The 21928-nt window shown below is 39.5% G+C and overlaps 1 protein-coding gene across 6 annotated transcripts; it reads right to left on the reverse strand.

The window, feature by feature from the left end:
- Positions 1–1300: 1300 nt before the first annotated feature.
- Positions 1301–20673, reverse strand: CCDC66 (coiled-coil domain containing 66). 6 transcript variants are annotated; one of them, XR_005954910.1, is made up of 19 exons: positions 20614–20673; positions 19836–19858; positions 18564–18981; positions 17583–17718; positions 17309–17412; positions 16244–16362; positions 15324–15500; positions 14426–14557; positions 12183–12433; positions 11732–11816; positions 10773–10934; positions 9193–9340; positions 8646–8768; positions 7660–8138; positions 6679–6716; positions 6167–6417; positions 5613–5740; positions 2337–2469; positions 1301–1702 (listed from the first exon to the last, which is right to left on the reverse strand). XR_005954910.1 is itself a non-coding variant. In XM_041465110.1 (18 exons), the coding sequence occupies exons 2-18, from the start codon at positions 19839–19841 to the stop codon at positions 1622–1624; spliced, it is 2775 nt and encodes a 924-aa protein (XP_041321044.1). In that variant the 5' UTR covers positions 19842–19858; positions 20614–20673; the 3' UTR covers positions 1301–1621. The 6 variants fall into 6 exon arrangements, 5 of the variants coding, with proteins under 5 accessions (XP_041321044.1, XP_041321033.1, XP_041321053.1 ...); XM_041465110.1 differs by lacking the exon at positions 2337–2469 and having other exon boundaries at positions 8646–8705; XM_041465099.1 differs by lacking the exon at positions 2337–2469.
- Positions 20674–21928: the final 1255 nt, after the last annotated feature.

A 21928-nucleotide genomic window follows, 5' to 3' on the forward strand; every position in this document is an offset into this window, starting at 1 on the left:
TTTGAGGTCTGTTTAATGTAAAGCTGAATGTTTGCCTAAAATATGTGAAAGAGCCAGTTGGTTTTTTTTTTTCTTAACCACAAGAGTATCCAAGTCATGTTTCTTTACGTAAATATTCAAATTAATGTATTTATTTGACATGGACACAAATTTTGTACAATGTTTTTACATAGCTCTAAGGCAGTGTACTTATTTTCATGACTATATACTGGATTTTGGCTAAATACCTCAATTAGAGTAACCGATGGTGCAGTTCCATTACAAAAAAATCAAATAAACTCTTAATGCACAAGGGACTTGCTAACACATTGCTTTGTCTGTGGTTTTTACGTTGTTTGCAAAGTGCTTGAGGAGCACCCGAGCTTGGTTTCATGCACAGCAGTTATCTGTGTGTCACTTGGTGCTCTGTGCCATTGCAGCACCAGCAGTGTCCTCCCAGCTTTATCTGGCCACTGTGATTACTGTAATGAGAGAGGGACAAAACTGGATTTAATGACTGTGGCAATTCAGTTTGCATCAGAAAAACCTCAATCCTCTCCCACTTCAGCTTAATGATTCCTGAGGCTTTCAGGCTTTTTTTTTTTAAATTTGGTTTTGTTTGTTTGTTTTGTGAACTGGCACTGGGGTAAGTACAATTTTATCTGTTTCTTAATCCTGTCTTTTAAATTTCACATCTGCTGAGTTACCAACCTTTTCCCCCTCAGCGATTCTCTCATTTTGTTCTGCCTCAGGCTTCCACAGGCAGCAGCCCCAGGGAGCAGCTGTGGAGTAGCTGCATTGCTCACTTTGCTGAGACTCCTGGCTTTTAGTGCTCATCTTCAGGTTCTCTAAAGTCTGTGTTTGGGGGACTTCCTGGTTGTAATTTGATTTTAGTGCTTTTCTCTGGGATGTGCTGTTTGGTACCAGGTGAGTGTTTGAAACTACATAACTCTAAATCCACAAAATTAGTTGGGAAAAAATTACTGGTTAAAAAGGGCAGTTTTTAAAAACAAGCAAAACCCATAGACTTTTGCCTAAAGTCGATTATTTCCTTCTAGAAACAGTGGATTGATTTATTCAAGTTAAGAACCAGTACCAGACTAGTGTAAAACCTCTTACCCTCCCCCCAAGCATGACAAATAATTTTTCTGGAAAACAGAACTGCCTTTTATCAATGAATTGTACCAGATTGTGTGATGAACTGTGGTCTTTGAATGTGGGAGTACTTGAGTTGATACTGTATAAGGCTGAAAGGTGGCTGAATATTGAAATACAGGCAGTTTTGTATAGTTAAAAATAGCAACAGAGATAACTAAAGCCATTCAGAATGCATCTTCATCTTTTTATTTATCAAAATTCACACACTGAGTTCTATAAAAACCCATATAACAGTTTTCTTCCATGTTTTTGGTGGTTTATATTAAATTGACACTTGTCTTCATGTAGCATGAAAACCATTCTAAACAGACAAACCATCTTAAGTTTAAATATCTTCAATATAAAATGTAACATGACCCTGTAGTCTATCAAAATTCTCATAATTTAATTTTCATAAAAAAGCTAGAGGTGGTTTGTAATTAATTACAGTAGCAAAGTGCTGTGCATTTCCATATTAAGGATTCAGAACGTTCATATGCACCTCTCAAAACGGTGGCATGAAGTTCTCTTGAGCTACAGTGGGAATCAAAGTGTTCTCCAACTCCTTCTGCTTCTGCAGGAGGCCCTGAAATAAATACAGATGTGAATGTTCTGTCTTCTCGTGCATCCTGAACCAAGATAGCATCATTGTTTCATAGTTAAAAACAATCTCCTTGTTAAGGCCCAATGGTTTTTAAGTACACAACTTCAGAAAAAACAGTAAAGCCTCATAGACTCAGGGAAGAGGGAACTTCTGCAGCAGCCTTTGAAGAGGTGGCACCAAAGGAAAGTCAGCAAAGCAGCCTGTAAGACTTCACTTTGGCTCCTTCTAAGGAGCCTACTTTCATCAATCACTTAATAAATTGCTTTCTAATTAATCAACAGGATCTGCTTATTTCTATTAATGGGTCAGTGTTTTCAGTCTCTGTGTCAGTAATTAGTATCTTTGCAGAGCATTTTTTTGCATTTAGAAGCATGTCACAAAACCAAGTTATAAATTAAAGTGCCCTAAATAGACCAAGAGCTGAGGAACAAGTAACCCTGAAAGCTGGCAGCTGAGTGTTTATCAGCAGGGTTGCACAGGTGCTGGAAAGGGGCTCAGCAATGGGAAAGAGCTCCCCAGGGAGCCGTGGGGGTGTGTCCCCACCCAGCCATTGTCACCTGCAGCCCTTGGCAGTGCTGCTGCCTCAGGAACAATGGGGTGCTCTGGTAGTACTGACCTGGGGGCGAGTCCTCTTTCTTAAACTTTGTACCTTTTTTTTCACAAATAGTTCACTTTGCTTGGCTTATCCACTGACTTTTGATTTCAGTGAGGAAAGAGAGTCTGTTGCTAGTTCCTATACCTGCTGTGACCTGAGACACAGGAAGAGATTTGCTGTCTTGTAGCAAATGCAGTGACAGACTTGCCCTCCCTCCTCCTTTCCCTGGGTCAGCCAGTCCCACTGGGCTCTTACTGCACCAGCCCAGCTGTATTTATCACTGGCTCAGTGTGGAGTTCAAAGACTAAAGACTGGTCGAAATTATGTGACTATTATGTGAATTCCCCCAAACAAAACAATGGCTTCATATGTTGTAAATATAGCTATGTATGTATGTAGACTGAAACTATAAAGCCACTCTAGATATGTGTATATAAATGTAGAAGGGCAAGACTAGATTCTCTTCTGAAACAGAAAACTCAGCTTTTTGTATTTCAGACAAAATCCTGCACTATTCATACCTTCTCAGTGAAATAACTGATGCAGAACAGGCGTCATGTGTACATCAGGAGGAGTACAATACTTTGGTATACTGAAATTGAGCAGCTCATGTCCTAAATGCCTTCTGCAGCTGGCAGGGTATTTCAAAAGAAACTCCACATGTTTTAAGTTAACTCTCTTGCAGAACCAAGATCTACTGAAACACTAACCTGTTACTTTTTAGCCACTGCAAAATAAGTTCACGTGGCTTCCCTGAGCTTGCCAACTTTAACCTGTTTACATAACCAGGGTTTTTGTAGCCTCAGCAAGCACATGGATCAAGCTGTACCTTGAATCTGACTTCACTCAACAAAATGCCACTGGTAAGTGAAGTGAAATACAGAACATGGACTTGTCTCAGCAAGGTGAACCAGCAGGACCTAGGGGCTGGCTACTGCAAGCTGTAACTGCTTCCCAAGGAGGGACCTAGCCCTATGCTAGGAGTGATAACTGCAACTGCTTCCCAAACAAGGACCTGGCCCTGGCCAGCTGGAAGTGATAATGAGTGGAAAACTCCCAAAGTACCAGCAGAAAACAGTATAGATGCAAAGTCATAGGTTCTGCTAGAACAGATATGGAACTAGAGTGTAATCAGTGAAATAGGTATAGGTGGCCCATAAGTCTAACGTGAAGATCTCTGTGCCATAAAGAAGATGTAGTTATTTGTGTTAGTTAGATTGGAATGGTGTGTTGTATTTGTAAGCTGAAGAAAACCACAAGTTATGTAAGGCCCCAACCCCCAGATCTGGGACTCCAAGATAAGTAAGTGGCAGGGATTGGTGTCAGATTTGTATAAAAGCTGGTGTGAAATGAATAGTAGTGGGATGTGCAGATGGGTGTGCTGACCCCTGCACATCCCTGGCACCAGTAAAGGTGTCTTGTCTTCACAGTACCTGCTGGGGAGTAGATTCCTTTGGATCAGAAGCCAAAATACTTAAAAGCCGTAGATATTTAACAAAGATGTTAATGAGCAGTGGGGAAGACCAGATCCAGTGAAATCAATGTAGTAGCTGTTAGAAACTGACAGCCTTTCAGTGTTCTTGGGTCACAGCTTTCCTTACTGACCTGGGGAGAGTCATGAGCCTTTTTTTGCACAAGGAGTTTACCTACCACTGAAGGACTGTGGGTATGTTATAAATGGCTCTGTAGTAGTTCACTTTTGCTACAATTTATTTGCTTTAATTATTAAATTTTAATTGTTTGCAAATAATTATTGAAAGTTTTAAACTGCTTTTCAAGTGTGATAGCATTTGTAATCATTTGTGGGCAGTGTAACAGGGAAAGCAAGGCTCTCACAAGATGTATTTTAAGATATGCTGGCTATTGCAAAATGTATATCTAAGACAGCATAAAGTGGAGAGCAGAAGACCCTAATAGGAAAACTACCAAGTCTAAAAGTGGCATCCAAAGACCACCCTAGACTGCTGACATCTGCAACTATTGAATTGTGCAAATGCTGCAAAACTTTGAAGCAAGATTGTAGTCAATGAGCTCAAAATAAATTTGCAGGCATTTGAGGAAGTAATGCAACTGTAACAGTATAAAAGACTGTAAGCTGAGGAAGTGGGTGTGCCACTAGCTTTGCCAAGCACTCAGGCCTGTAACTTTTGCTTTATCCCTTATTATCATTTATTGAAATGCTTAAAAATTTAAGAGTGGGCTTCGTTTCTCACAGTGTACATGGCAGTGCTTCTGTCTTTCTAAAGCACAACAGGTAGTCAACAGCCTCAAGTACTGTTAATTTTGTTTTGCTTCACTGTCAGATTTTCTTCCCTTTGATTATTTATGAAATTTTCCTCCCTGAAAGCAGAGAAAAATCCTGTTGCTAGCAATAAGGTACATTTAGTTTGGACCCATTCAAAAGCAAGGGAAGATAGTGGTACATGTTTATTTTCAGGTTCTTCACAATGAAAAGGCAAGCCTGAAGGAAATACTTTTTTGTCTTGCAGGTCTGTCAGGCCATTTAGAAGCACAAAGGAGAAGTGCTCACGTGCATGTCCAGACCTGTGGCTTCAGTGGCTGTGGCCACACCTTGCTGCCAACAGGTCCAGTTCACTCAGGCTTTGATAACCAGATGCCATTACCAGTGCCTGACTACAGAGAGAACAACGTAGACAAACACACAGCCTTTTATCTCAGGAGCTCGTGTGTCTGTGGCATTAAGCTAATTTTCATTTTTTTTATCAGAAAACCTGGCTGATTGACAAATCCTGAGTTTTCTTTTTACATGCTAACAAGTAGCAGCTGTTTTGGAAGGATTTTTTAAGTGTTCATACTTCCAGTTTCCAAATTCCAGTACTTTTCCAGGCCTGACATGAGACCACCCCACCAACCCCACTGTTCTGTCCTAACCTGGGAACAGCAGAGGGGAAACCTCATTAACAAGGTTCTAGTGTCTGCTCTTTTGAAACTGATACATTCTTTATAAACAACCCTAACCATAGAAACCTGGACACCAAACAAAGTAATTTCTCTTGGTTTCAAGTTTGCTCAGGCACTTCACTGTTTCAGAGCTAATTTAAGGACTAAGGAGTCCATATTCTCTCTGTAAGGACTGTCCAAAGATGGAAGCAATACGTGAAAAACAAAACTAGTAAAATGGAACAAAAGTAGAGGACAGGGCCCAAAACACAAATCAAATTATGGAAACAGAATTAAAGATAATGATGTAATAATTTTTACTTCAGTATACATATATATATATATATATACACACACACATACACATGCACAGTTAGCCAATAAATTTCTGCTTACCTGTCGTAATTTTGACAATCCTTTGAGAATTTCTTGTTGTCTCTCTCTGATTGTAACTGCATCAGGATTTAGAAGAGGATCTCTAACATGATCTGAGCTAAAAATCTGTTGTGGCATTTGGTAAGAATCTAAAAGTAAACATATATCAAATCAGTTAACGAAACTCTATTAATTTTCTTTTAATTTTGAAGCAGCAGATTTTGAAAGTTTATGAAAATCAGGGGTTGGTTGCTATCGAGATTATAATCTCTATTTTTAAGTCAAACAACACTTAGATTCCTACTCTATACAGTAAAGCAAGAAAGTGCAGTCATACTTCATGAAAGGTAAACAAACAAAAAAATTGATAACATATTTGTTGCTTTGCTGATTTTCTAAAACTTTGTGGTTTGATTTTTTTTCAATACCGAATATAACTTGGTTGCACAGCCTTCCTGTGCGCTGCTGCGACACAGCGAGGTTAGTGCACAATTCAGTAAAAAGCAGCTAGGGGCTGGGCTGAAGCAGCAGCAGTGCAGGGTCAGGTTTCTGCTCTCCCGGGATGCCGGCAGTACCGTGGGGGTGGCTGGGCGGTGCCTCGGGGGGCAGGCAGAAAACCTCGCGGGTGCGCACGTAGGGCACGAAGCGCGCCCGCGGAGGGCTCGCGGGGACGGCGGCGGGGCTGCTCCTCTGCTGGGAGCCTGCCCTGGCGTCCTTCTCCCTTCCACACAGCTGGCTGTACACCGGGAAATGAGAAGCTTGCATCTGTCTTTGTTGTGCTTGGAGTAATCCGTTCCTAACTGCTGGAACAGGCGGTGATTCAGATCTGTATGGAACAATTGAAGTTATCTCAAACAATACTTCAGTAATGTGATTTTCTCAAATAACAGAGACTAAGAATCTTTGAAGGACAAGATTTCTGGTTATTTATTCTGCTTTTATACCTGCAATCTGTATGGTCTTGTGTCTTTTTAATAGTAGACAATTAGATATATCTTAAATTCTTTTAAAAAATGAGGAAACAAAAGCAAGGGCATTTCAGTAATAATGTATTCCTACATTTCATTAGTGCAGAGTATTGACATACCTTTCTTCATTCAAGTGATTCTTATGAAATTTTTCTTCCTAGGAGAAAACCAAAAAAATCAAAAGTAAAACAAAAAAACTCGATGTTTTTTATATTAAAATCTTTGATTTTTCAGAGAAAGTTTGTTCTGAAATTCCAAAAGGACTTGTTTGACCTGGGTTCAGGAGAAGGGTATTTATCAAAGATTTGCATTTAAGAGACTTGTAGTGCCCATGAAATAAAGCAACAAATTACAGGAGGATTTACTCTAAGTTTCTGTCTTTGGTAGCTCTAAGCACTATCAAAAATATTATCTCTCCTGTCCTTGGAACAGAGGGATTTATAAACCTGAAAGGTTCAATCCAAGTCACTAAAGGAAAGGTCCAGAGTTTTGTTATTTGAAGGTGTGAGAGAGTGAGGCGTTTATTACATACAGAGAGTGAACAAGTGAGAGGGAGGGCAAGAGAGAAGCTAAAAATATATTTGATAGTATTTTCTTCAAAATACTTTTTTCCAGCCACAAGCTCTGCTGATATAATGCTTCCTGCAAATGGAGAACGACTCCACTAAGGATGCATTTCTGTGGCAATGGAGCACATCCCCAGTAATCCATATTCTTTGCAGAAATAAACAGTTTTTTTGAGCAGGTGCTGCTGTACCTCACCTGTCAGCACAACACAATGACTGGACAAAAAAGAGCAAGTCAGTGATGTCACTGTGTCCTGCACACTGCTTGCATTTAAGCTCTCTGTTTACATCATGAATCAGTGTTAGTGAAAAGGAATCAACACTTTGGAAGGCTGAAATAACAGTAAAAACTCAGTCACAAAATCTGAGTATGTTCTTCTGCTCCTGATGAACAACAGAGTGCAGACACAAGGATGAGCAACAGGAGAATTTCAGTGCTCCAGTTACATAACTGAATTCCCACACAGGTAAAACGGTGAGGAACAAAAGCTTTAAAAACACATTATTGTTCTCAAAGGCCAGACAGTGACCCACCTTTCTGCCTCTGTGGCCCTTACTCTTCACAGCTGTTTCTTCCCGAGGTGAGAGAGACCTGGCTGAGTGTCCCCCTCTCCTTGCACTGAGCTGCCCAGGGCTGTTCCTTTCCACCAGCTGCAGCAGCTCCATTTGGCGGCGCACCTTGTTCTCCTCCCTCTGTTTCTGCAGAGGTTCAGGGTACCTTTCTGAGGCTGGAATGTATCTTTTCCCAGGCTTGTTTATGTTCCAGTCAGGTCTTTTGCTGTATTTTTCCGAAGATTTAATGTGCCTTTCTTTTCTTGCATATTGTTCATATAGATCACTGTAAATACCACTGGTCCCTTTTCCTGGAAGTTTATTTTTATCCATATACTGCATTTCCTTCTGGTATTTTTTGCTGTTAGAGATTTCTTTATATTCTATGGAAATATCAGGTGATTCACAACATACAGTTCTTTCCTCAGCTGATCCCATGTATGCTGAAGTATTAAAGCAATCTAAAAAAAAAAAATATTTTGACTCCAAGTCTGAGCTATTGAAATTACTTGGTTGACTTTTGTATATGTATCAATCTACCATTACTTATTTTACTTTAAAAATGGCTGCTACAGGTTTATAATGCTTTTTTGTTCTTTTTTTTCTTTGGAAGACAGATAGGACCTGTAGAAGCAAACTCAGTGAGGAAGGGATAAGACACAAAAGACTGGAGACCAAATCAAGTTACCTTAAAAATTTGGACCTATGTGGCTTGTGACCCTAAATTGACACAGTATTCCAGACTATGGGATTTGTAACTGGTAAGTAACAACTACACAGAAATATCATTTATTTAGAAGAATAAATAGCGATAAATAGAGGATTGAAGTGGTACATTGTGACACACCAACATGACAGTGTCCGTGCAGGTATTTCTTTCTAGCTTTATTCCCTGTGAGTGTCAGTGATTGGGCTCAGTTTGACAAACAAGCCCCCCTGTCAGAGTAACTCAGGCGTGGGCTCTGTACCTGTCTGCACCGCCGTGTCCTTCCGAGGGGAGGCCTGCTGCTCAGGGGGGCTCTCCACACCTGCAGGGAAAGCAGTACTTTGTGCTGAAATGCCAGAATTACAGTTGTCTAACTCTCTATCACCTGAAAAGTGGTAGAGTTGTTCCATTTAGTAACCTATGTTCAATTTAAACTATGTTACAGGGTTATCAGACTGTTGTGGTTTAGATCTCAAAGCAACTGAGAGCTCTGGTCCAAATCCCAATACTCTCCCTCTTCCACTGGAAATCTGACAGCACACAGGTCTGAATATTCCTGTGCATTCCTGCTAATATCTCTGCATTTCCTCCTTTATGTAATACAGTATTTGAAACTTATTAAAACACAATATTCTCCATAGGAGTTAACACTTAGATTTGTTTGAAAGGTAAATAAATTGTAATGAAATTTGGTTTGTGACCCAAATGCAGACAGGGAAACAAAATCAAAAAAAAACACCCCAATCCCAGAAACATCTCGCTTTTAACCACCAAAGGAAAGGAAAACTGAGTGTGAGACTAATACTTGCCACCACCAAGACTGTTCTGAAGTTCTGAAATGTCATGTGCCTTCTGAGCCAAGTCTGGAATGTGCTGGTCTTGTTTTGATCCCTGGGCTAATTCCTGAGCTTTCTCCATTGTCTGGTAAAGCTCTTTGGCTTTAAGAGTTGCAAGCTCCTTTATAAACAAAAAAAAAAAAAAAGGTAAATATGTGATTATTTATTTTGAGAATAAAATCAGTTGGATTATTTAAAGACCATATAATCCTCAAGGTTTATACATATTTTTATTTAGGGAAAGTATTTTATTTCAAAACTAAAACTAGTTCAGTAAGTACAGTATGTAAGCTATAATTTCTGTTATTATAAGTTCAGAACCTCTGCTGTACTAATGAAACATCTTCAGTCTTAGCATTAAAAAATGAGCATTTATATCCTTCAAGTTATCTGGATATTTATTTCCCTTCTAATAAATTCATGTTTTTCTAGATGCCATCTGATGTCAGCCATCTGTGACTTCCTGTAACATATGGTTTAATAAAATCAAAGGAGCCCAAACAAAATCAATAAACCCCACTCCTACTTGCACAGGAAGGAGACAGTACAAGATCCCCAGCAAATGTCAGGGGGTTACAGTTCCCTCCCTCAGGGGTTCAAGGTGCAGGAGACTTGGCCAAGGAAAATCTCATTTCCCAACTGCTATTAGCAGCCTATCCTGCTCCCTCCTGCATTTGCAGTTGGAAAGAACAACTGGTGCTGTGACATGTTTCAAAGGAGCTGAGCAATTACAGAGGATGACTTTCCCCATGCTGAACCAGTCTGTTTAAGCATCCACTAGCAGATGCCACACACTTCATCCAGAAAATGCAGAGAAATCAGCAATCCACATTTCTGCAGGCTTTGGAGTCTGTTTCTGGAATCACCTTGTCTTATGACACCACGGAATCTGCTACTGCTCCAAAGAGGAAACAAACAGTAATAGCTCTACTGTGCCAAAAGGAAGAACAAAACATCAGACCAAGTGTTTAACCTTCCACAGGGGTTAAAGGAGAGATAGAAATGCAAAATCTGTATTTACCAAAGGTCAAAATGTACCTTTGGTTTAACTTTTATATGAAAGCACTGTGTAAAGCTCAGCAACAGCTATGCAGGGGAAAGATGGAGAACTTGAATGACTTTTAAAATGCCTTTTCCAGACTATATCCTAAGTCTTTATTTCAGACTGAAAGCACATTCACTTGGATGAACTTCATGGTATTGAAGCACCTTAAAAGCACCAAGTTACCGATAACAAGAAATGGACCACATACTTCAAGATATTTTTTAATTTTAAATTTGCATTTTAAAATGGATGTTTCTGCACTATTTACAACTACATTTCTGGTTTTGCCAGTTCTTATAATTTCTCTTCCTGAAAAGGCCCTTGTTCAAAAAAAGAATCTGGCCTTATTCTTGTATGGTGTTGTATATTTATTAAGAAAGTCTACATTTTGGATAGCTTTCATTTTCAAAATGATGAGCAAAATTTTGCAAGTGAGGAACAAGAACTATTTTCCTCAAAATTCAGTGTTATCACTGACTATCTGCATTAAAGATAATGCAAACCCCACCTCCTTTTGTTTTTGTTTCAGCATTTCTTCTTCAAACTGTTTCTGCAGTTGTGCTTTTTCTCGTGCCAGGCGCAGTTCTTCCTGTTGCTCTTCCCATTTTCTCTGCTCTTCCTCCCGTTGTTTCTGCTTCCGTTTTTCTTCCACCTGAGCCATTATTGCTTTCTGGCAGGATCAGAAAAAAAAGGACAAAGTAAAAGATAGAACATTAACATATTATAAGGTATTTATTAATGTATTTTGGTATATGTGTAGGATTGGATTTGGACAAGTGAAAAAAAAAGCCTGAAGACAATTTATTTCAAATACTCCTGGTTTTGTTTCTGGAAAACCACCAGCCCAATTGAGCAGTCTGAAATACTCAGATAGAAAAAAAGGAGCTTTTTATGTTTTAGAAAATACTTTTTTTTTTCTTTTAAAGAAATGAAGGTCTGATTTTCACCTTATTGGTGAAAAAGCTCCTGCTAATCCAGGAGTTTGATCCAGCAGAGTAACAGCATGTCCAGAACAGGCTCTACATTTATATTGAGACTTCTTCACACCGTGCTAGAGACACACATTGTTAGGGTGCCACAGAGGTTAGGTAAATGGTAGTGAAGTAGATAAAAAACTAGAGGTTCATGGAGTGGGAATCTGTAAATATCAGCTTTCTCCTCCTTATAACAGTGGAGACTGAAGGAAAATACACACAAACCTGCTAGAGCTCTAAGGGCTGAACTGTGCCTTTTTTTGACGCAGGAATTCAGTAACAGAAATGCAATAATCTTGTGCAAATATTGAAAGAGAATTGTGGAGTCTGACTGAAGGAAACACTGCCAAATAATGCCCATGTCATCTAAAGTGTAAAAGTCAAGTGCCTCCCTGGGTTGTGGTATTAAATCTCATGCTTTATTCATGAGATTTAATACCTTTCATCCTTTCTGCTTATTAAACAAGTGTGAGGCTTTAAAACCCAAGTGTACCTGATGTTCCAGCTGCTTCTGCCGCCTCCTGTCCCTCTCCTCGATCTGTGCAGGGTCCAGCAGAGCCGTCATGGAGCGGAGGAAACTGAACACAGGGACATGTCAGTGTTTCTAATCATGAGAAAATAGTCCTTAAGCCTTTCTTAATTAGAATCAGTTAGACTGCATTTTCATATTGAGGTTATTCTGTTAATTATAAATTAATATATAAATTAATTCATAGATTAGGAAATCCTTTTCATTAAGGAACAAAGTAAGGTTATTTGCAGTAAATTTCATTAATAAACATTGGCAGCACTTGTTTCTTTCAACAGTGAAACAAAAGGTATTTGAAAAAAAAAGAACAAAAAAAAAAAGCCAAATGAATGTAAAGATTTTTTTTTTTTTTTTCTGAGGCAGTACCATAAATGTACTGGCTGGGAAAAGAATTACCCTTACAAAGCTCACTCACCTGACTCTCTGACTTTGTTCCAAAGCACCATTTTTAGTAGCTTTTTCTGCAATTCCCATCTGCAAGGGCATGAGGTTGCCTAAAGCTGCAGGGGACAAAGGGTGAATGAAAGCACTCTGGTCCTTGGGGTCAGGTGACAAGGAAAGACTTTCAGGCTTTCCGTGCATTCCATTTAAGGGGTGTTGTGCATTAGTATTAAAGTGCTTCTTAAAAGAATCAAAATGCATTTCCCATCTGTCATGCTCTTCTGCCTAAATAAGTATCAAGCAACAAAAACAAAAAAACAAAAAAACACACAAACAAAAAAAAAAACAAACAAAAAAAAAAAAAAAAAAACCAAAAGAAAAAAAAGTTACATTGTGTCTATAAAGCGTAAAGTGTAGTTAATAAAACAGACAATATACATTTTGTACACCAGGAACATCTGAAAAGCTATAACGCAGACAGTAGTTAATTCCTTAAGTGAGAAGACAATTAAAATGCAAGTCAAATCACAGATTATAATGCTGATCCATACCTGTGATAGTATAGGGATAAAATGTTTCTAAAATCATGGAATATTCAGGGGAGTTGGAAAGAAAGGTTGGGCCTGGTGGGCCCTGGGAAAATGTAAGGCTTTACTGGATCATGTGAAACTGCACCTGTATAATAATTTAATGACTATGATAAATTATATGATTGTTAAATGTGATGATTGTTTTTTTTTTTTCGCAAGAGGAATCATGAGAAACGATGTTTGGGGGGTTTGATGGAAATTACAAGAATCCACACTTGATTAAATCAATGTATACAACAGAACAATATAAGTTTAATAATGAATATGTAGTTATATATCGATAAGGGTATAAAAACATGTCCATCCCAAACCCACGTGGGAGTCAGATTTGTGTCTGTACCCCTGGCACCCAGAGCCCTTCAATAAAAGCAGCTGCATATCATCATTCTGTGATTATGTGTTTCTGAACGTCAACACCTGGTCAGCACAAACATATTGCTACTACATTTTCATGAAAAAAAGGCAAGGGTCACTCCCTGGTGCCTGCAGCCCTCCTTTCACAGCACACCTACCCAATTAACAACAAGGCAGCTAATGAAGAAACATATCCCAGCTGTGTTCCCTTCACAGTAAAAACTCCATTTACACAGGAAGCCTGATCCCCTCAGCAACTCAGGAAAAGACAAAACTTGTGTTGTGTGCAGGTCTGTAACCACCCCTGGCAGCAAGGCTGGCTTTGGGGGGTAAAGAAAGGTAAGGCTATTTTCTTCCTAACTTTCTGGAAAAGTGCTTGCTTTTAAACTTTTTTATAGCTGCATGAGTGTGTATGTGAATTAAAAAAAAAAAAATCTACAACCAGGATTTTGCCATCGCTGTGACACATTGTACTCGGTTTCTCTTTTCTCACCTCCTGTAGTCTATGCAAATTTTCTTTTTCCAAAGCATCTAGCCATGGTCTCTACACCACCAACCCAAATTCTTCTACATATGGTGGAAAAGAGAAAGAAACTACTACTGTTGGAAACAATGTAACTTGTAAGTTTCTATTTTGTCTCTCTAGTTGGGCTTGACTTGGCTTTGAGGAAAAGGAATTTTTTTGATATTTTTAGGAGATGTAGCATCACTCTAAGGAGATGGGCTGAACTCAGCAATAGACTAGGAGTAGCCCAAAGATACCCAGAAAGATAAAAGGCCATCAACGGAACATCAATAAAACATTAGTGGTCATCTAAAAAACATCTACCCTCAGATGCTGCCTTTGGCAGAATTGGAGACTTCTGGTAAGAATGAAAATCTAATTAACACTGGAGGCAAGGAGATTAGGATCCAGTGGCAAACTGAATACTGGGGGTTGCTCAACTCTAGCCCAATTAACCTAAAAACAGTTCATCTCTATGGGTTTTGACTGTATAAAGTTGGGGAGGAAAATCCTGCAAAAACGTATGTTTGGAACATTTTCCTTGGCACATCCCAGCCAGAAAATAAAGTAATGCCTGATTCTCTCTCACTTCAAATATAGTGCTAGAGGGTTTTATTTCCTCCCCGATTTTCACTGTCTCCCTCCCTGCAGCAAGCCCTCAAACACATCACTGAAATACTGAACAGCCACTGGCTCCATGTTCAGTAAGTGCATCCTTACGGTGAAAACCTAGACATGCTGCACAAAATTCCATCTTTGTTGCCACTTCACTAATTCCACTTTTTATTTCTTAAAACAAAAATCAAGACTCCTCTAAACCACAGATACCTTTGATGAATTAAGTTTTTCTTCTAATTTTCGTAGTTTAGCTTCTTCCTTCTGCTTGTCCAACTCTTCAAGCCACTTCTTCTGTTGCTCATGTTTCAGAGCACTAAAAGGTCTCTCCTGTGGCACAGCTTCCTGAAATAAGATAACTGCTAGTTCTTCTACAAAAAATTAAGTATCTTCTCTAATCACATAATAAGGACTTGGCAGAAAGCTCTGCAAAACTGGGTCTTTCTCTAGCACAATAAAAGGATGTGACTTTGTAACTGTAGCAAGTATCTGACTGCTAATAGAAAGATGAATTCTGAATATTACTGTAAGTTAAACCATCAGCCACTCCATCTCACTCCAGAAAACCCTACTTATTTGTATCATGAACAGAAATCCCTTTTTCTTCCTGTGGTTCACTGCTCAGTCTATGTTTCAGGCAGATTCAGCACCACAACCTAATTAGCAGTGATCTGTCTCAAATTAAGGAGCTGCCATCTTCATTCTTCTGTTTCTGCTTAAGGGATCTCTGTACTATTTAACAAGCTCCAGTGGCACTGAGAACTTCCAATGCCATCTGACAAAAAACTCTCTTCAATCACTGCCTACCAGCCATAAATTAAGACCTACTTCTTGAACCTTCTGCCATCAAAATAATTTGTTTTATATAGGTTCCCACCTCTCTATTTCTTCAGCACATACTTCAAAACTAATTAATACTGCATGTCACACCTCTAGTAAAGCTCTTCACATCAGCCTTGAAGGAAGTGCTGTCTTCAAAACATTGACATTTTTGTATTTATATACAGTAGAAAGGTCTAAGAAATTCTTCTAGTTTAAAAGAACTTATTGAGACAAACATTTGCTGTTAATAAATAAGTAAAAATACCCTGCATGCAGTTAAAGATCTTACCCTGAAAGGCAATGCCGTGCAACTGCCAGCTGGAAAGTCAGAAGGACTGAAATCAGAAGACTGCCCAGCTGGAGCTCTTGGAACATTCAGTGCAACTCCATCAGCCTCTGTGGCTAAAGCAGCTGTACAGGCAGAGTTCTCCTCAGTGCCATGAACTGCGTCAGCTGGAAGCACTGTCTGCAAACAAAGGGACCATTTTAAGACTTATTCAGTTCACCTGTTCTGTTTGTTAACAAAATTATACTTCTAGAAGCTGCTGTTCATTAAAACCTCAGCCCAAATTTGTAACTAAGCATCTTTTATCCACTATTTATCAATTATGTAGATTAAAACAAATTCTTATAGGACAGAGTCAAAACTTTGCTAGGAATGCTGAATGTGCCACAAAAAAGTGCAAGTTGCTTTTGCTAAAAGAAATTATAGCAGATGCAACCCTAACTTCTGTTTAACAGCAATAAATTTCACTGGAGAAGTGTCTTGTGAGTATAATGCATTTATTTAACACACTGGTTTTAAAAAGCTAGATGTCATATTGGCTATGCTCATTATTTAAGCCATCAAATATATGTGACAGCTCATGAACAATGTATCTAATTATATAGCCAGGAATTACATTTGAGACTATTCCCCAAAACAAAACAAGAAAAGATTTATACTTTTTAGTCAGGAATCTAAATGGAGGGACATAAAATGGTTGTTCCTGCTATAAAGATCTTAAGCTGAAAAGTTATGACCTGGAGCAACAAGTAAGCGTGGGCCAGGGTGGTGCAGCAATTCATGCCCTGAGAAGGCTTAAAGCACCACCAATATTGGATTCTAGAGGATTTGTACAGAAAATAAAATATTCTATGAATTAGAAGTTAAACTGTTCTACAACAGTACTGTGAAAACTGTGCTCTTGTGTTTATAGACAGTCTTACCTGGTCTGGGTCAGGTGTTTCCACTTTAGGGGTTTTCTTACTGCCAAGTTTTGCCCAGAAATAACCCACTTCTCCCTCCAAAGTTTCTTTCAGCTTCTTCTTCAGTGCTACCTGTTCATCTTAAACAAAACCAAACTCTTACTAGAGTTCCTATTGCAAACATTAAAAAAAAAAAACAAGAAAACACGACAGTAATGCACGTCTTCCCTGTCACTTGGACTGTGAAATGGACACAAGACTTGTCACCAGTCAGTCTGATCATCATTCATGACCTTGCTCTTAAGAGCAAAGTGGGCATCTGCCCAGGGATGCAGAGGTAAGTGGGGAGTCTCTCTGGGGAGACTAAAAAACACTGGAGTAACAATTTCCCACGGAAAACCAACAAATAACCAAGTATATGAACTCTCTCCATTTTGTTACACCAGTCTTGAACTACATTAATATTATTCAAACCAATGGAGCCATAATGGAAGCTACTGACAATGCAGAATTGAACCTTGAAACCAAATGGTCTAAATCCAATTTCAAAACAAAACACAGCACTCCTCCATGTGAATCATAAAAAGCTTAATTTGTCAGAGAGAATTTGCTACTGTATTGAACAGTTTTCAATTCCTCCAGAGACTCCCTTTGATTGGTGATGGGGCTGGACTGCAAACTCTCCCAAGTTCAAATTGCAATTTCATACACTCAGTCATGCTTGTAGACTGGGTGATGCTGTTCCCATTAAAAACCAAATGAATTTTTTAATGATAATGGCTGTCAATTACTGTCAGAATGTGACAAAACTGCTGGCAAGTAGCACCTCATATACAAAGCATAACAATACATTTGAGATAGTATTTAATTGGCAAAGAAGTGTTTCTTGCAAGAATTTATAATCTTTGCATAAACTTTTGAAATTCAAGAATCTTAATCTGTCTTGGAGACTTATTATTTTCTTTTCAATTTCCAGCAATTGCACTGATCTAAGTAAATTTAAAAGGGCATGAGGAATACCAAATTTCTTGGCATCCTGAGTGTAGTAAAAATATATCAAAAATGTATTTTATACATCATAAATACCTAATTCCTTCTTCCACTGGGTCTTTTTAAATTCCAATAAGGCTTTCTCCCCTTCTCTTTCACCCAAGGTACTAAACAAGTCAGCAGGTTTCCATGAATCCTTTCTAGAGAAAAGGAAGGAGGGGGAAGATTTTTATCTAGAAAGCTATCTGTTAAATTTTAGAGGTAACTTTTTAATTAGTATTAATAAAAACTATTAATGTTATTAAGAACATATGATATGAACCTTTATTGGAGACACAATTTTTGTATACAGTAACACAAATGTACCTACATAACATTCTGTGCTGGCTGTGGTTGTGGTTCTTGTTTCCTGCCTGAATCAGAGTTTGCTTCATCTGGAACTGGTGACACTTCACAAACTTTTTGGAGTGATGCTATAACACTTTCCTCTGATGCCTCATTAGTAGCTGTGGTAGAACATAAATATATAAAAATGTACATATAGCCACTAAACTTGCTTCAGCTTTGAGTAAATACTTTGAGAGCAGCAGAAACTTGCAGATTCCCCACAATTTAACACAAGTGTTTTCAGCCCTGCTTATAATAGTTAAGGCATGTAAGTTAGACCTTCACAGGGTATTTTTAAAATGCTAGATGTAGCAATCGCTTACTCTTGGCTAAGGGCTCAGAGTTTGGGACTGTAATTAATTACAGGATGTCTTGGTCAGCAAGCAAAAGCTGACCCCCTCCACACATCCACCAAAAGGAGGAAGCATGCAATAAAGGAAGATAAACAACAGTTCTTACACTTTTGATTGTAAGAACTGGGGAGGGGAAAGGAAAAATACTATTCAGCACTAATAGTCCAGTTAGGCTAAAAGACACATATCCAACTTTGGCCACAGGAAAATGGCAGAACTGCTCTCGAGACACAGAGGAAGGCCTGAACTCTTCACAAACCACAAGGGCTCTTCTCCTTGGGTAGTGGTACAGTGCAGTTCTATGTTTTACCCCCCAGTGTAAAACGGTTTTTATTTTGCATGGAACAGTGAAATGTTTCTGGCTGGTTTGTTCTTCAGAATACTGGAAATCTAACAAACAGTCTTTTTTACTGTGATAATTCTGAAATGCTTGGCTCTCCCAGTAACAATGTCACATTCATAATGGCAAATGGTATTTTGCCTGAGACCATTCAACAGAAGTGTAAAATTCCTACAATGTGCAAATAACCTGAAGTTACTGACTGCAAGTTAAGCTTTCACATTTTGCTCTGTTTCCATGGAACAAATGCATCCAAAGGCTGGTATCTTACCCATTTCCTCTTGCTTTTCATTCTGAGTCTCAGAGATGCTTCTTCCTTCTTTAACAATCATCAAAATCTGTTGAAGCTGTGCTTGTGTTAAACACACCAAACTTTTTAAGTCTTCAGCTGATACATGTGGGGCTTGAGGTTTGTGTTTAGTTTTTTTCACAATGCTAGGATCCTCTGAATCAGGATGTCTGTTTGTCTTATCTCTTTGGAAAATCAAAGAGTAACCTTTAGTTGTGGCTTCATGTGAGGAGTGTTTATTAACTTGCAGTTTTTCACCTTTTGTCATTGATAAGCTTGATTCACTCCTTGGTTTTGTTATGTTTTCCTGCTTGATACAAGCATTTTGTGTTGGCCTCAAGATGAGTCCAGTGTGCTTTATTCTCAATGCCTGTTTAGGGGCTCTGGCTTTATTACCCATCTGTTAAAGCAAAAAGATTTCACCATCTATTAAATAAGGAAAAAAACTGTATTTGTAACAAATGAAAACAAGACTAAAGCAACAAGGAAAATGTCATTTTTTTCTTTTCTGTTCCATCAATAGAAACTCTGCATAAGCTAATGAAACATCTTCACAAGCACCAGAAAAACTTTGGAAGAGGACACAGCACCTGAATGAGTATTTCAAAATGACAGTATGAATAATAACTTTATGTAGCATGACATTTAAAAGAATTAACAAGCATTAATTCTGCTTTACTTTGGTGGTTCTGAATAGGGAACAGGTGTTTCCTGGCTCCACATAGGTACATGTTTTCACCGTGCAGCCAGCAGTATTTCAGTCTTGATTCTTCCATTCTGAGCTAAGTTTTATTCTTTCCAAGGTCCTTGGTGCAAACTTGTAATTATTTCCTGTGTATTGGGGCCTTTTTCTGCTTTTTCTCCTTCCCAAACCCACCCCACTGCAGTTTACTCAGAGACAGCCTGTATGACTAAACTTGAAATTAAACACACTTCAGAGCTCTATTTTGCCAGAATTCCTTTAAGATCTCTGAAAGTTCTGATTTAGATGATTCCCTCTGCTGCTCTAAATTCTTGGCCAAGGAAATTAATGCATTTTCTAAAGGTAAAAATAGTCACAAAACTTTGAATTCATCCTTTTGAACAGCTATTAGAAGCCTGCGAAATAACAGAATATCTCAAGTTGAAAGAGACTCAGAAGCACATCTTTCTCTTTCATAAATATAACTGTTTCCAAGTATTTATACAGTTCAATTTCTCAAATTTTCTATTAACAAATAGTGAATCTGTGTGTTCTAAAAATTTTACACTTACCTTCATGGCAGGCTTTGATTTCTCTTTTGGGAAACAAACACAAACATATGAAAGAAGTATTTAATAACAACTTGTCCCTGAAAAACAATCTTGAGAAATTACTAAAACACTATAGTAACGTGATTTTTGTAAATCAGGGGGAAAGTACTTCTCCCATATCATCTGCCCTGACTATGCAGAACAGTTAGGAAAAGTAGACTTGCACAGAAATGTATGTCTGACAAATCACAAAGCTGGAATTTATTGCAGAGACGTATGCCTGACAAACCACAGAAACAGAATTTATTTACACTTATACTGGAAAAAACCTATGTTGATAATTATCTCAGATGGTAGTAGTGAGATTTGGCCTAAATAAACTGCTTATTGAAAATTAGAAATGTTTACCACAAATACTGAAGCTGCTTTAAAAATGTGATTGTAATGATGTCATGCTGTGTAAATTAAGCTGTTATTCAGCCTCTCTTATCCTGGCAAGTGACGTGCTATAAAGTTACAGAAATTATCAAGTCATGCCAATTGATACACAATAGCACTTAACTTTTTATTTTAATGACAAGCTAAGCAGAGGAGACTGTTTGCCAGCTGTTCCCTGGTGCACAGACTATTCATCATCAACCTACTGTCGAGAATCGAGCTAGAGAGAGAGAGGACTTATAAATAACAATGCACAAACATTCTTCCTAAACTCAAAAATATTTCAGGAAAGCTGGGCTTTATGTCTCTTGGATATTAGGTTTAACTTCAAGAAGCTTTAAAGATTAAATTAAAAAAATACCAGAAGCAGCTAAAATTAGCCTAGGCTTTCCATCCAGCACTTCAGTTTCGAGCTTCAGTCCATCGCTGCAAAACGAAAGAGAGAGAGAGGAATCTGAAATATTAGGTAATCTGATAATGGTAAGATCTGAACATTCATAACAAGAACAATTACTGTTGTTCCAGATGGTCCTTCACATCCCAAGCTAGGTTTTGAGAAGTTACTTAAAACAAAGAAATGAACATGCCTTGAAGGTGTAGTTTTATTGACACTGAAAAAAGTACTACAACTTTGCACGTTGCAAAGCAGATCTTTAAAGGTGCCACTCAGTATCGTTATACAGAGCAATACGCCTCAAGAATTTAATAATCCAACACTATAAACGGGGTGCTGCACAAATCGCTACCCAAGCCTCCCGGAACGCCAGCGCTGATCACAAAGCGGGGCTGCATTCTGGGAAGAGCCTTTGGCTGTGCTTCCATGCACAATTCACCCTCGCAAGTGGAACAAGCGCTGTTTTAAGCGTTTGGGAGAAGAGAAAAACGTGGCAGTGTCAATACCCGCGTGCCTTTCTTTGCTCGCTGCGCTGGGACAATCCGACATGACGATAAGCGTCCCTTTATCTTCACATTTCATTATAAAATGTTAACAGCGAAAGAACCCAGCGCAGTCCGAGCTCGCACGCAGCTCTGTGAGGGGCGCCTCCGAAGGCGTTCTGCACCTGCCTGTCCTGGGGGATGGGGTCTCGCAGTCCGGCCGAGGGTGCGAAGCAATTGCCGGGCGATTGTCCTCGGCCTCGAGCAGCTGCGGAGGCAGGAGGGAACGCAGGGGAACGAGGGGCGGCCGGGCGGAGACAGAAGATCGGTGTGGGGAGGGTCCGAGCCGGCCGCTGCCCCCGGAGCGGCCGCGCTGCGCGGGAGGACGGCGGCTGCTCGCTCGCATTTCCACTTCATCATTTCATTTCATTTCGTATTGATTTATTTTCTGACGTGGTTCGGGCAAAGCGGACAAGGTAGGAGAGGAGTGAGGGGCCGAAGGTGGAGGACGGCACGGCGGTCTCCGGTGTCCCGGCACTGTGAGGGGAGCGGCGGCCGCGCCGTCCCGTCCGGAGAGGAGGGAGCGGCAGGGAAGGGAGAGCCGGGGCAGCCGAGCAGGGGAACACTGCCCGGGGGACACTGCCCGGGGGACTCTGCCAGGGGGACACTGCCAGGGGGACACTGCCAGGGGGACACAGCCAGGGGGACACTGCCCGGTGCCGGAGCGGAGGCCGGGAGCTCCCCAGCGAGCCTCGGAGCCGTGTCCCGGTAGGAGCCGTCCCGTCCCTGCCGTGTCCCGG

The sequence above is a fragment of the Pyrgilauda ruficollis genome, unplaced genomic scaffold (genome assembly GCF_017590135.1).
Source record: "Pyrgilauda ruficollis isolate IOZ18807 unplaced genomic scaffold, ASM1759013v1 scaffold10, whole genome shotgun sequence".
Taxonomy (NCBI): Eukaryota; Metazoa; Chordata; class Aves; order Passeriformes; family Passeridae; genus Pyrgilauda; species Pyrgilauda ruficollis.